At 42.3% G+C, this 15,392-nt stretch overlaps 1 protein-coding gene across 1 annotated transcript in view; it reads left to right on the top strand.

Moving 5' to 3' along the window:
• LOC126279945 (uncharacterized) overlaps positions 1–15,392 on the top strand; it is a 70,431-nt gene that overhangs the window by 12,637 nt on the left and 42,402 nt on the right. The window contains exon 2 of the mRNA XM_049979722.1: positions 9,364–9,562. Coding sequence (XP_049835679.1) covers positions 9,364–9,562 — 199 coding nt within the window. The remainder of the gene's footprint in view (positions 1–9,363; positions 9,563–15,392) is intronic.

Raw genomic sequence — 15,392 nt, 5'->3', positions numbered from 1 at the left:
GGTTCTCGTAATCGGGACTGGCTGTGTTATTGAGTTTACAGAGCAGGACAAAAGATATGACAGTATAGCAGCCATCTTTTCATCCTCTGACTCTGACCCTGACGTATGTCACTCGCTAGGGCCGGCGAATATAACCGCTGTTTCCACTTTATCAGTAGCGAGAAAGCAAATAGCAGAAAGAGTATTCTGCATTGAAATACGGTGTCACCCAGAAAGAACGTCGTCAGACCACAATTAGCGAAGCTCTCCGTAGAAATACGGATTACTTTTAAAAGAATTAAACTACTGGGTTTTTGTATTGCAGATGAAGTGAGACATTTTTAAGATCACGAATCATTTCCACCAAGAGATGATCTTCAGGAACAAAATCAATAAAGGTATAGTAAATTAGCACAAGGGAAAGGCAAAGTAATAATTGTTCCACAGAGTTAAGTCACAAGCTCCTTGGCGTGTTCAATATGTGTTAGGAAGTTAAAATTACACAAGCATTAGAAAAAGCATTTGTTTATAGCATACAGGGTAACAATTAGCGAACTGTACAAAAAAAACGTAAATTAGTTACAAACTACAGCATGCACACACTTCATTTAACATGTAAACGTCACTGAAGATATTCGGAATTAGGTTGACACGTTCGATATGCCGGCCATCATTGGCGATGATGTGGCGTAGACGAATAGTAAAATTCTGCATGACCCACTGTAGTGCCGGAACATCGATGCTGTCAATTACTTCCCCAATGGCTATTTTCAGCTCAGCAATAGTTTTGGGGTTTTGCTGTACACCTCTTTAATACAGCCCCACAAAAGGAGTCGCATGCGTTCAGATCCGGAGAATATGGCGGCCAATCGAGGCGAATCCCATTGGATTTAACGCAAGTATGCACCTATCCTTGGGGATCCTATCCATCACTACATGCAGTTTGTTTTTCCTCGGCACGGTGCCATCTATCAGCAGGACAGTGGAACATGCCACTCAGCTCGGTGTACGTGCATGGTTCGAAGAGCAGCAGGATTTGTTTACCGTACGCCCCCCCCCCCCCCCAACCCCCTGGCTACCAACTCCTGGATTTAAATTCAGTCAAGAATCTGTGGGATCACATAATAGAACTGTTCTTCCACGGTCCCTCAACCGAGAAATCCAGCGCAGATGGTCAAGGCGGTGGAGTTTGTATTGATCCAAGTCACTGTCGGTGCCTTCCGAAACATCATTCGCTTCCTGCACGTCTCGCGGGACACACTGAAAAAGATGGTGTCTCAGACTTTTGACAGTTAGTCACATTAGTATGACCGGGCATTGTACAACGCCATTACTTTGACAGTTTCTATACCATTAGCTCTGTACAAAATAGAGCGAATAAAGCAGCCACTGGTAGTCACACGGCAGGTTAACGAGGCTCGGCCTGTAGTTCTCTCCAGTGCCACCGCAACCGGCAACAGCGCTACTCAGCGCTGTGTAAGCATCGTCTTCCAGCGGCATCTCTGCCTCCACTGCACCAATGCGAGTGCACCGCGGAAAGATGCCAGGCTGTGCTCATCGGACGACGGCACACACCTGCTCTAGCCTGATGAATAATAAACAGCCATCATGAACTTCGTGTGTCTTGCTGCAGCCACCTTCACCTCCGAAGGATACCTGTAGTCCACATCAGCCAATCGTAATCACAACACCCGGGTGGGAGAGCACCTACGCAGTGTTCCAAAACATAAGAATGGCTCCTCAAGCTTCCATATCAGTTGTATCATGCAGAGAAAACTTCAGAATTATTAGTATTCCCCTAATGGAATAGTGAAGGAATTGTTTATACGCATTACCCTGAGCAGACAACAGTAATGGGATAACTTCTAATATCGTGTCGGGCCTCCTTTTTCACGGCATACTGCAGCAATTCGACGTGGCATGGACTTAACAAGTCGTTGGAAGACCCTTGCAGAAATATTACGTCATGTTGCATTTATAACCGTCCACAATTGCGTAAGCGTTGCTGGTGCAGGTTTTTGTGGATAAAGAAACCTTTCGATTACGTACCGTAAATGTTCGATAAGATTCATTGAACCGTGAACTTTCTTTCAAAACCTTTTCTTAAGAATTTGCTTTATTTACTAGCGATTCATCAAGAACATTAACACATTTAATCACACTATGTGAGCGTGGAAATAGTTGTCAGTGGGTAACTGATGAAAACAAATTAATTTTTTTCAATAAATGAAAATTTTATTCCTAAAAGCACCCTATAAATATCAAGTTACAATTTATTCAGAGGCATATATAACTTCCTTTTTTTTTTTTTTTTTTTTTTTTTTTTTTTTTTTTTTTTTTTTTTTTTTTTTTTTTTGCCGTATGAGCTTTCGGGCTGAGATCCTTGACGCTCCCTTTTAACACGGCCGTAGTCACTACCGCTCACAACAATCTCTCAAAGACTACACTGATGCAAATCTGCAACACACCAGATCACTTTAAACTAAACATTTTAACAACTCACACCAATACACAAACTAGCACCCCGTAAGAGGAATGGGAATGGTACAAAACACTCACATTAATTATTTGCCACCGAAAGTGCAACTTATTTTTAAAAGAACTCTTACTCTGGAAGGGTGGCAACTTTATATACTAAAATGACCATTTAAATAAAAACCCATGCAATGCATTCTTACATTAATTGTACAAACATGCTCTACATTACACATATACCACCTCTCAAGATGATAGGCAAGATAAAAACATATTTCAGGAATTCGGCCTTTACACCTTAAGCAATAAATTCGTTAACACCGAATCCGACAAACATGACAGAGACAGCTATTAACGTACGGCAAACCGCCAGACAGACAGACACTAACTGCCTAACAAATGCGGACGAGAGACTGACGAGCAAGCTGGGACGACAGACTGACCAAGAAAACAAGTACAATTTAACAAGGTAATGAAATAACATATCACCAATCACTTAGCTTCTAATAAACTGCGATAACTTGCGAAGAACTGGCGCAGCACCCCCAAAATGCTCTCCCGAACAATCCGCTGCCAGCCGCTTCAACGGACGCAGCGAGGCGCGCCGGTCTCCCGTCTCACGGCGTCGCAGCTCGCACCGGCCAGACCGATGCCGTCGGTTGACTCCTGTTGCTCTCGTGTCGGCCGCAAAGCCACTACCCCTCGCTATATGCCCCGGCTGACAGGACCCACGTGGCGACCTCACATGCGCCGACGCTCAAGACGGACAAGTCATCTTGTGTCCCAGTGCTCGACCGACCAACCGATCGATCCAACCGCCAATGACCATTGACTGAACAAATTCGAGCAGACTGGAGGCCTAACACATACTAACACTCCGGGCGACAGACAGACACTGACTGCCCCACCCTGACCCGCTGACCAACTGACCAGACTCACCGGGACTGACAGACTGCCCGACTGCCAGTTTTTTTTTTTTCTTTTCTTTATCGATTTTCAATTCCCCCCGAAGGTGGGCGGGCTGGCAGCAGCTTAGTACGCTGCTCTACAGCCTACAGACTTTTTTAAAAACGGAAGAAAGAAAGAAACAAAAAAAAAAAACAGGCGATAAAACGGTGACTTAAAGTGTAAAATGGCGGAAAGTTAAAACAGAAAGCAAAAGGGGTTGGCAATGTTAATAAAATACACAGGAATCAGACAAGTAACATAGTAGACACACAATTAAAAAACATGGCGACAGTCTGGTTTCTGTTCGCACGAGATAAAAAAATCACACCCAGCGACAGTATGATGGCCGTTCTCAACACTTCCCAAAAGACACAACACGGAACACTCACTGTAAAACACTGCACGAAAATGGCGGCACGAAGATGACACTCCCGAGCCAAAGGCAGATTGGGGGGGGGGGGGGGGAGGAAACAAGGAGGGAGGAGAGGAAAAAACGAAAGGGGGGAACCAAGGAGGGGGAGGACTCATAAAGGGGGTGATGGGCAGGCAGGCGCGAGAGGGAATGAAAAGAGGCAGATGACGGAAATGTAAAAGGACTTGGGGGAGAGAAGGGGCAGAGATAGGGGAGGTGGGGAAAAAAGAGTATGGAAGGCGGGGAGAGGGAGCCGGGGAAAAGGACAAGGGAAAGGAGGGGGAGTGAGGATCAGAGTTGATAGGAGGGATAAATGGAGGGAGAGAGGGCATCATCTGGGAGGGGAGTTGATGGAAGCCACCTTGGGAAAGGAGATGAAGGGTGTAGAGATGGAGGGTATTGAGGACACAACAGTGAAGACATGGCAGGGGGCAGGTATAGGAGAGGAGAGGAGCAACCAGGGGTTGAGGGGGGACTAAGGCGGCGGGAGGTGTAGATGATGTGGATATGTTCGAGGAATAGGAGCAGATGGGGAAGGAATGAGGTCATAGTGGACCCGCATGGAGGATGGAGGATTATACGGAAGGCGAAGCGGAATGCATGACGCTCAAGGATCTGGAGGGACTTATAGAATTTGGGGGGGGGGGGGGGGGAGATATCCAGGCGGGAATGGCATAACAGAGAATGGGATGGATTAAGGATGGTAGAGGGGTGCAACCCCCATGTCCGGCCAGAGAGGAGTTTGAGGGGCCAGAGGCGGTTGTGGGCTTTGGATTGGATCCAGGTGAGGTGACAGTCAATGGTAAGACTGCCGAGCTCATAGCGCCCCGTAAATGCACGTAAACAGGCTACTTTTCCCCTTTCCGACCAGAGGGAGACACCAAAACTGCGATTGCCACAGCGGCGCGACCGCCAGAAACGGAGGGCGACTGCTTCACATCACGCGCTGCGGAGCGCTCTTCAAAACAGCAAATTTTACCACGGCTCATTCATGTCTGGCGATGTGGATGGCCAAACCATTCTCTCGAATTGTCCAGAAAATTCTCCTCAAACCAATCGCGAACAGTTGTCGATCAGTGACATGGCACATTGTCATACATTAAAAATCCATCTTTGCTGCGGTGCGTGAAGTTTGAGTGGCTGGAAATTTTCTCGAAGTAGCTGAACCTACCACTACCAGTCAATGACTCGTCTATTCCATATAAACACACATGAAAGCATTATAGAGCCATCACCTGCTTGCACTGTGCCTTGATGACAACTTGGGTATATGGCTTCGTGGGGTCTGCCCCGCACTCGAATCCTACCATTAGCTCTTACCAACGGAAATCGTGACTCATCTGATCAGGCCAAGGTCTTCCACACATCTAGGGAATAACCGATATGGTACGAGCCCAGGAGAGGCGCTGCAAGCAGTGTCGTGCTGTTATCTAAAGCACTCCTGTCGGTCACCTACTGCCATAGCCCATTAACGCCAAAGTTCGCCGCTCTGTCCTAACGTGATACGTCTCACTTGATTTCTGCGGTTATTTCAGACAGTGTTGCTTGTCTGTTAGCACTGACAACGCTACGCAAACACCGCTGTTCTCGGTCGTTAAGTGAAGGCCGTCGGCCACAGCGCTGTCCTTGGAGGGAAGTAATGCCTGACATTTGGTATTCTTGGCACACTCCTGACGCTGTGGACTTCGGAATACTGAATTCCCTGAAGATTTCCGAAGTGGAATGTCGCATGTCTTACGGCAATAAAAGAAGAATGAATTGATTTTTGGTGTTAATAACGATCATCCTCCTTTACCTCCTCTGTATTACTGCAGATGACATGTCACTGAGCACATTTGTTCTGTGCATGGAGTACACGTGAGGCGTCTAGTTTCCACCGCACTGTGTGGAATATGAAGCTTCTGTTATAGTTCACTAACCTGCTGTCTTCAAGTTGATGTCTCCAGCGCAGAAATCAGCACGCAGGTCGTAGGTTCTGTATCTTGAGGCTGAAACTGACTTTTAGCCAGGTTCTGTTCACTTCTTTGGGATGCCACTCGCGTATTTTAGTATAGCCATACGAGAAGACTACATGATCTTAATACAACACCTTCTGATACAGCAAAGTACATGATCAAACCCAATGTTTATGAAAATGTAACTTTACACTATTTGTGGCACGTGTCTGCGCCTCATGACTACTGGAGTGAATCAGTACTGAGTACTGCCACAGACAACATGACTGTACATCTCGACTGCCTAATCCAAAGTGACGAACAGGAACTTAAATAAAAATTGGAAACACATCCTACGACAGACAACATGTCTGTTTTTCTCGACTGCTTAATCCAGAGCGACGAACAGCCCGAAACACTTCGCGCACCATACCAGAAAAGGCGTGACCCGAACGCTTCCCAAGTGCTTCGTCTGCAATTTCGCCAGTCTTTTGTTATTTATTTAAATTGTTTTTAATAATTCGAAAATGACTGGTTGATAGTCAGCTGTTGAGAGATATTTATATTAAAAAGTGAAGTCATTCCAATGAGTAGTTTAACTAATAATAGTAGCTATATTTTAACGTTTTGGCACCCTTGCTCCAAACACAGCAACCAATCACAGAGCAGCAGCATTATGCAGGCGGTCTTTCTCACGGGAATGGTACCGAATCTAACATCTGTCACAGGTATTTCACACCACATTTCGTCATCTATATACTTCTTGCAACTCCACTACTCTGGGAACAGCTTCTTGGAGCCTAATATGATGGCTGACTAAGCAAGAAATATTACTGTCTCTAGCTCCAACTACCATTCCGCCTTCAAAGATTAATTCCCGTCGTGCGGCCACAATCACATAGCAAACTTTTCCACATGAATCATAAAGGTACAAACGACTGCTCTTCCAGTGGACTGTCATTTTTAATCTTGTGTACACGATACTACCGCCATCTGTGTTTATTTCTATCGCAATCCCTGGAGTTTTGTCATCTCAGTGTGAGGCGTAGCGCCGTATAATGATCCTGCCTTGGAGGCGGTTAAGTGGGAGATGTGTCTCAGACCTGGATAGTGACAGATGGTGACGCGAAACTGGACGCGCACGTAGCCAATAGAGGACAACATTGGATAGGGGGACTGTGATTTTGCCGGCCGCGGTGGTCTCGCGGTTCTAGGCGCGCAGTCCGGAACCGTGCGACTGCTACGGTCGCAGGTTCGAATCCTGCCTCGGGCATGGATGTGTGTGATGTCCTTAGGTTAGTTAGGTTTAAGTAGTTCTAAGTTCTAGGGGACTAATGACCACAGCAGTTGAGTCCCATAGTGCTCAGAGCCATTTGAACCATTTTTGACTGTGATTTTAGTTTCGATTGTGGCCACTAGAGTGCACTAAAGTAACAGAATGTTTTTCATAAACTGTTCTAGTATCCTCATAAAGTGTTATTATGCCTTTTTGTGTATGCAAAATGTTATAAATGTTTTAGCAGTATGAATCATGCGTGAGTGTAGTTTAAGGTTAATACTGTAAGTAGGCTGTTTAGGTTTTCTTATTGGTAACGCCACGTAGCGCTCTGTATGAAAATCACTGGCTGTGCTGTGTGCAGTCTGTGGTTAGTTTGCATTGTTGTCTGCCATTGTAGTGTTGGGCAGCTGGATGTGAATAGCGCGTAGCGTTGCGCAGTTGGAGGAGAGCTGCCAGCAGTGGTGGATGTGGGGAGAGAAATGGCGGAGTTTTGAAATTTGTAAGACTGGACGTCATGAACTGATATATATATATATATAATATGACTTTTGAACAATATTAAGCTGGCAGTAGTGGCGCTCACTGTATTGCAGTAGTTCGAATAACGAAGATTTTTGTGAGGTAAGTGATTTGTGGAAGGTATAGTTTAATGTTAGTCAGGGCCATTCTTTTGTAGTGATTATTGAAAGTCAGATTCCATTGCGCTAAAAATATTGTGTGTCAGCTTAAGCACAGTCTTGTACAATTTTTCTAAGGGGACGTTTCAATATGAAGATAATTGTTTAACAAGTTATGTAGTGGGATTTAGTGTGGGAACATTTCGAAGAAGTATGGATGTGGTCAAAGGGGATTTTTGTAGAATAGATTTGTAAAGTAAGTTAATGGTAAAAGGAAAGTTAATTCAGGTATAAATAACAATAGTAAGTAATTTTATGCATAAGGAAAACTTCAGCATATTAGATAATTAAGTTGGTAAAAAGTGCAGTCGTTAGGTTTACTATTTTGCCATTAGTTATTGTTGAAAAGCGCTGACTGACGCGGGAGAGTGTTATTTTGCTATTGGTGGTTGAGTAAACTGAACAACGGAAAAGCAATAGTCTTCGCGCGCCTTTCTCTGCTGGTAGAGAAGACTTAGTGTGTTCTAGAGAGGAGTCGAAGCCTAGCCATGAAAGAGATCGGACGTGTGCAGTAGTAGTGTTTCCGATGGAAATGATAAGTTGCCGGATCTAGAAGTGTTTCATACATCAAAAGTGTTGGAAAGTGACGGCATAATTATTCCGATGAGTGTGTAGAAATTTCAGAATTTTTAAATGAATTTTGTGACTAGAGAAGACATATATATTCCGCGTGGCTTATTGAGCAGGTCGGTGGCTAAAAACTGTGACTGCATTTGGTACCTACAGATTTAATATCTGGCGAGCATTATCAATCAAAAACAGTCAGTATTTTTGTAGCTATTACGTTTTCGGGAAATGCAACACCATTAACTTGCTAACGTGAGTGAAAGGGATTGTGAGTCACTGTCAAGACTAGCACGGGCTTGGCAGTGATACTTGTTCACCTAAGTTTCATAATATATTAATAAATGACAAAATAACCGACCTTTCATTTGATATGAAAATTTTCTCCCGAAACTTAGATTAGTGACTTTAATTGCAGCCTGGTTCACGTGGAAGTACAGTAGGTTTCACTCGGCTTCCCTACTGATGATGTGCTGAGACAATGTTCACAGGTAGGTGCAGGTTCGTCGTAAAGGGACGGAAAGAACTGCGCCGCCGCAAGTGTACTATATTTCATTATACCAGTAGCTCGTATTGTTTAAATCGATTAGACCTTAGATAACGACACATGTCCTTCCAGCTGCTTAGCTGCTTTGTCTTCCTGTAGGAGTACAACGTACATGGCGGTAACATTATACCTGAAATTGTATCTATTATTGCCTAAAACTGGTTATTACTAAGTTTAAAAAATGAGCTTATGAAATAACTTCAAATTTCATCCAGCAGTTTATTTCCCAAGCTTAAATGGAAGCTGTTCTAAAGGCACTGTAGTTTTATGAAACGACGTTCCTTCATTAAATATGACGTAAATCCTATTAATAAACTGTCTACGTAGGTATATAACGAAAAAATTTACAGAGCGAAGTAACTTAGTCTTACTATAATACACTATTCATATCGTCGTCCACGGAACGTTAAATCTCGACATTCCTTCTTCCCCATCACATTTATTGCTCTTATTTTCATCCTTGAATAAATTTAACAGTATATCATCAATTTCTAAGTACGATCCATATTAGCACAAATGTAAATGGTTTGATGAAATTATTCTTCCAGGTCGTGTCGAAGCTGGAAGCGGCAAGTTCAGGACTGCGCAGGATTTCGGTGACGAACCATCACAAGGGAGGATAATCGACAGGTTCATAAAACGGAAACATGAGAAGCGAGACAGTGACAGTCTCATGATTATGAAGCTCCTGGAACCCTTCTATTTTACTCCGTTTGTCCGAGCCATACACGTTGCTAGAAAAACAAGGTAATAACATATCGCTGTAATATCTGTATCACTTACAAAAACAGTTCTGTTTGCCTCTCTTCATCCTCTAGCATTGTTGTCTGCTACAGTCATATTATGGGAAACAATCACCTCCCATGAGTAATGATTACTATTATTTTTTTTTTGGTTCGTAAGGTCCGTACTTGCTCCAAAAAGACCTGTGTGCAGAACTAAGTTTCTTTTTTTCTTCGTTTTTGAAACAACCTCCGTGTTGATTTCGTGTGATCCTCTTTGCACATTCGTGAGGTATTTTCATTTTATTCAGTTACCTTGTTAAGTCCAGGATACACTACTATGAACGTTTATGTGTGTATTGTACTTCATCCAGTTGACGTTTACAATAGTGTTTTTTTCTTTAACGTGTGCTAACTGTCTTCAGTGTTATCTACTGAGAATACTACTAGAGGCAGTATAAACGATTTGAAAATAAAACGCGCTAGGAAAATGTAAATTGGGTATAGTGAAATATGCCAACAAATGTCCATAACAGGGCATCCTATAGTGTGTAGGACAAACAGATTTCCGTCATGGCGCAGATGGAAAAACAGGACCACACAAACTTGCCACCTGGGATGTGTCACAAATAAAAGAAAGGGAAACACGTATGGCAAATACACGGACTATCAACTTGTAGAGACGACATTCTATATTAACAAAATAGTAATAATAAAGTTCGTGACTAAAGATCAACAATTAAAATTGTAGGATGTGAGTTCGCGCAGATACGCAAAACACCGTTTTTTCTCAGTACCCAAACATGTTTCAGCACCACTGTGCCATCATCAGTGTCTTTCCGTTTTATTTATCCTCTAATTTTTATTAAATGATTATAAGATTATGTGGATGTTTGGTTCGTTTCTTTTTGTTAATATCTTTACACTATGCGTGCATGATTTTTCTTTGTGTATTATTTACTACAGGTAGCTTGTCATCTGCAACCAAACGATGTTGATGAGAAATTTTGCTGCGAATTAACCCATCATCTAGAATGTAATTTAGTTTGTTGCAATATTTCGCTCCTATATTCGTTTTTGCTTACGTTTTCGTGTGGCGAGCCCTTTTATTCTCCACATCATGGGAAAGTGTCGTGATGCACACGTAAATATAACACGTATTTTTCACATATAAGGTAGTAAAACACTTTTCATTTCACCAAAACACAGTGTGATTGTGGTTTTTTGTGGGTCCCAGCCCAGTCAGTGTTCATTTGTTCACCAGAGAGTTCGGCGCCAAATTTGGATTTTGTTTACATTTTTTTCTTTGTGTGTGTGTGTGTGTTTGTCCTTAGGGTAATTTAGGTTAAGTAGTGTGTAAGCTTAGGGACTGAAGACCTTTGCAGTTAAGTCCCGTAAGATTTCACACACATTTGAACATTTGAACATAATGGTACCAGTATACAACTTTTTAGTTTTTTGGTTTTATTATGTGTCTGAAGATCATGTTCTCCAGGTTGTTCATAAGTATGGGCAAATGCCGGGGTGGTTCCTTTCAAAGGGCACGGCCGACTTCTTGCCCATCCTTCACTAATCCGATGGGACCGATGACGTCGCTGTTTGGTCCCCTCCCCGACATCACCCAGTCAACTTACAAGTTTAGCAGGACAGCTTCTGTGAAGTTTGGAAGTTAGAAGACGAGGTAGTGCTTAAGTTGTGAGGACGGCTCGTGAGTCGTGCTTGGGTAGCTTAGTCGGTAGAGCGCAAGGCAAAGGTCCTCCTGAGTTCGAGTCTCGGTCTGGCACACAGTTTTAATCTGTCACGAAGTTTCATGGCAGTACACGCTCCGCTGCAAAGTGAAAATTTCATTCAATCAAGTAGCTGATTATATGCTGGTGGTGGCAGAAACTTTGATCGCAAGTGTTTCAATGGGAAATGCAGAGGCAGTGACACATCGTCAATGTTCATTTGACAGTGCACGTAAATCCTGCGCATAGGCTTAATCTCTGCGCAATCCTTTATAATACCGTAAGGAAAAGTAGCACTACTGTTGGTGATCAGCTCATCGCTGATAATTTTAGTATCGGCAGCCCCTTTAGTGCTCTCGGAGGAAAACTGAGAACCATCCAGTCCATAGATATCCGTATTATCACAGCAGAACACAACACAATACAACACAGCATTGCAGTGCAAAAGCACCAGTCGCAATAATCTACAAGATAAGGATTCGCAAGTAATGCTAATAAAAGATGACATGGATGAGTGTGGCTTTTTTGTGTATATATGCATGAGGATAAAAAACGAGACTGATGCAAATATTTGATACTGCCACTACCTCGTATTAAACGGACTTCATTTCGTCGCTTGTCAAATCTCAGGTTTTAGCAATTGGATTGCTTTATTAAGCAGACTGTCTCATTCTACAGCTGTATTGAATATTACAATTATCTAGCACTTGTTATTGTGTATCCAAGGATTTACAAACCGTAATTCAAATTCGAAGTTATTATTATTCTTAGTATTTTTATTACAGAGTTCGTCTCTATTGTAGGCCGGGAAGAGCTTGATGTGAAGCTCCGTCTAACGAAACAAAATAAACACCTCCCACAGTAAGTGGGAACAACTACAGCTCTCTTTCACGTATTCTCTGACAACTTTCGGCCCCCCATACTTGTGAAATGGCCATAAAGATAGGAATCACTTGGAACCTCTATTGTTCTTTCTCGTCGGCATCGACAAATCGAGTAAACGATTGCGACATTAACATCAAACAAATGACTCGTAGTTTTAGTTATACAGATAAGCTGCTACCAATTGTTTGAGGGATTATGAGGTCGATGTTTCTCTCTCAAATAATATGATTCACGGCCTTTGTCTTGGAAAAACTATTACTGCAGAAGATAGGAAATTAGTTCCAAAATTAATCAGTAAATCGTTAGAATTAATTTTCATGTTGTCAGTTGTCTTGTTGGACGTAACATCTTACACAAGTACAAATAAAGCCATTATGCTTCACCTCTCTGTTTGCCAACGTGACATGACCTGATAGTCATTCGAAAATTTAAGACAGCTTTTACATGCAGATTCACAATAATTTGTAATAGCTTTAAGATGAGAACATGAAATGAAGAACTTGAATTGATTTACTAACCAAAAACTTATTTTTATTATTAAAACTGCAGTAATGAAGAATTTTACGAGTATCAAGCTTCTCTAAATATCTTTAGAGAGCTACTTTAATCAGAAGCAGCTACATGGTATTGTCTGTTGTACAGAATGTTCGTCCTACCGTTGTCTTCCAGTAATACCAGTACTTATTTACTATCCTACAGACGTAAACAGAATGTTTAAAAAAGGGTCTTATCAGTATAGTAATTACTAGCGTGCATCACAAGAATAAACAAATTAGTAGGGCCACGAATACTGTAACAGTGCTTTTCAACATCTTCTTGGGAAAAACTCTGCCAGCCGGAGTGGCCGAGCGGTTCTAGGCGCTACAGTCTGGAACCGCGCGACCGCTACGGTCGCAGGTTCGAATCCTGCCTCGGGCATGGATGTGTGTGTTGCCCTTAGGTTAGTGAGGTTTAAGTAGTTCTACGTTCTAGGCGACTGGTGACCTCAGTAGTTCAGTCCCATAGTGCTCAGAGCCATTTGAAGAACTGTTTGTTGTACCACCGTAGTTAGTCCTCCTTCTCTTTTTGGCGTACGTAATAGAAAATATGAGAACAGTGAAAATTTCATATAACAATAGCGCTCTCATGTTTACGTAAAGGATACACACCTGACTTCCGTTGCTAGCCCTGTCGAAGCAGAAAGACAGTCACTAAGACCTTGCCATTACATCAGGACATGACGTCTCTACCACTCCTGAAGGGGCTCTGACCTGACTAAGTGATGGACTTAATCTTTCGTCGTGGCAAGCGTTTCTATTACTGCTAAATTTTCGTGAGAGGCGCATCTGCGTCACAGATACTTCACACAGTTTCATCTACACTCATCAAGTTGTCGCACATCGTATGGTTGGTGTTTCAGTCTCTACTAATATCACATTGTTTTTGTTTCTATACGCTGATGACGTGTGGCACGAATGGCTGAAACAGCCCCGAATTATGCGAAATACGTATATGGGAGGTAAATTAATTTTTAAATCATGTTAGAATGTCCACTCGTTCCTGTAGTGTCTTCTATTGAAGATAGTTTAATGTTTGTCACGCCCAAGCGGTACGTAGACACACCCTCGATTAAATGTGTAATTCAGCTTCCAATAACTAATATTGCAACGGGCAACAGGCTGTGACAGAAGTCATTGCTCTCGATCTGTTAGGGGACCCGATAGTAGAATCATTCGAGAGGGAGAATTAATGTAAAATTATATTAACAGCTCATGCGCCTAAGTTGCTGGCAAGAGTAACTTGCACAAGAATGGAAGAGGAAATTAAGGATCTGTTAGACGACGACCAGATTGTCTTGAGGAAAGGTATAGGCATAGGAGGGGTAATTCTAACGTGTTGCTTGATAATGGAGACATGACTTAGAAAAAATCAAGACACTTCAATAGCATTGATAACGTAATACCGTAAGGTGTGTGAAATTATTAGGAATGCAGGTATAAGCTTTAGAGAAATACTGGTAATTTACTATACGTATCACAAGCAAGTGGGAACAGTACGAGGGGAGGAGGGAGAGGAAAGTGGTGGGACGATGACATTAAAAACATCACTGAAAGTGAGGCCTTGTTAGCCTTCATATGATGAACAATTATCTGAGAATGTACAACTCGGGCACTGAATGGAAATCAATCCTGAATTGTGGGAGAAACGAAAAAGATAGAAAGTATTAAGAGAGAAGGAAATAGCATCTAACAAATAATTGAGGAGATTGGCTATAATTGATGCTCTAGAATGAAGAGGATGGCGCATTACATCTACATCTGTACAACACGAGGCACCTTATAGTGTTTGGTACAGGGTAGTTTGTGTACCACTCTCTCTTCCTGTTTCCTGTTACAATCGTGAATGATGCACTGGAAGAATGATTGTTGGTAAGCCTTCGAGAGAACTCGAATTGATCTAACCATGGATTCACCGTCGTTTCTCGAAATACACTTAGGAGGAAGCAATATACTTGTCTCTTCTAGGAACGTTCGCTCTTGGAATGTTAACAGCGAACCATATTGTGACGCACAGCACCTATCTCATGGAGTTTACCAGTGGACTTGAGTGAGCATCTCGGTGACAATTTCGGGCTTGTTAAATGAACATGAGACGAAATGCGCTGCTCTTCTTTTGATCGTATCTATTTAATCTATCAATCCTACCTGTTAAGGATGCAGGCAGAAGAGCAAAACTTAGGTATAGGTTGAACTATAGATTGTGTGTTACGTTCTACGTGGGTGGACTATACTTTCGGAGAATTCTTTCAACGAGTCTGTCAGGCATCTGCCTTTTCTACAGTTAGTGTCCGTACGAATACTCCCACATATTTAACAGATTTGCATGCTTCTCGTGACTTTTCTGCAAAAGTGTCACCATAGAACAATAGGTCTTTATGTGATGTATCTGTTAATAATGGTGGACAACTGCCAATTCCAGCAGCACTGTCGATCCTCTGCAGTTCTTCCTGCATTTAGTCACAATTTTCTAGCGTTACGACTTCCTGTACAACAGTATCGTCCGCGGATAGCCTCATTCCACTTACGTTTTCTATATATATATATATATATATATATATATATATATATATATATATATATATATATATATGAAAATGTGTGAAACGCTTGTAGGGATGTTACAGGGATGATTGTACTGACACATAAATGTTAAGAAATTCGATACATTGCTCCTTTTCAGAGTTATTTAGCATAGAATTTAGCC

Source organism: Schistocerca gregaria, chromosome 1 (genome assembly GCF_023897955.1).
Source record: "Schistocerca gregaria isolate iqSchGreg1 chromosome 1, iqSchGreg1.2, whole genome shotgun sequence".
NCBI lineage: Eukaryota > Metazoa > Arthropoda > Insecta > Orthoptera > Acrididae > Schistocerca > Schistocerca gregaria.
Note: the sequence above shows the minus strand (reverse complement) of the source record. Positions and strands in the feature narration are given on the sequence as shown.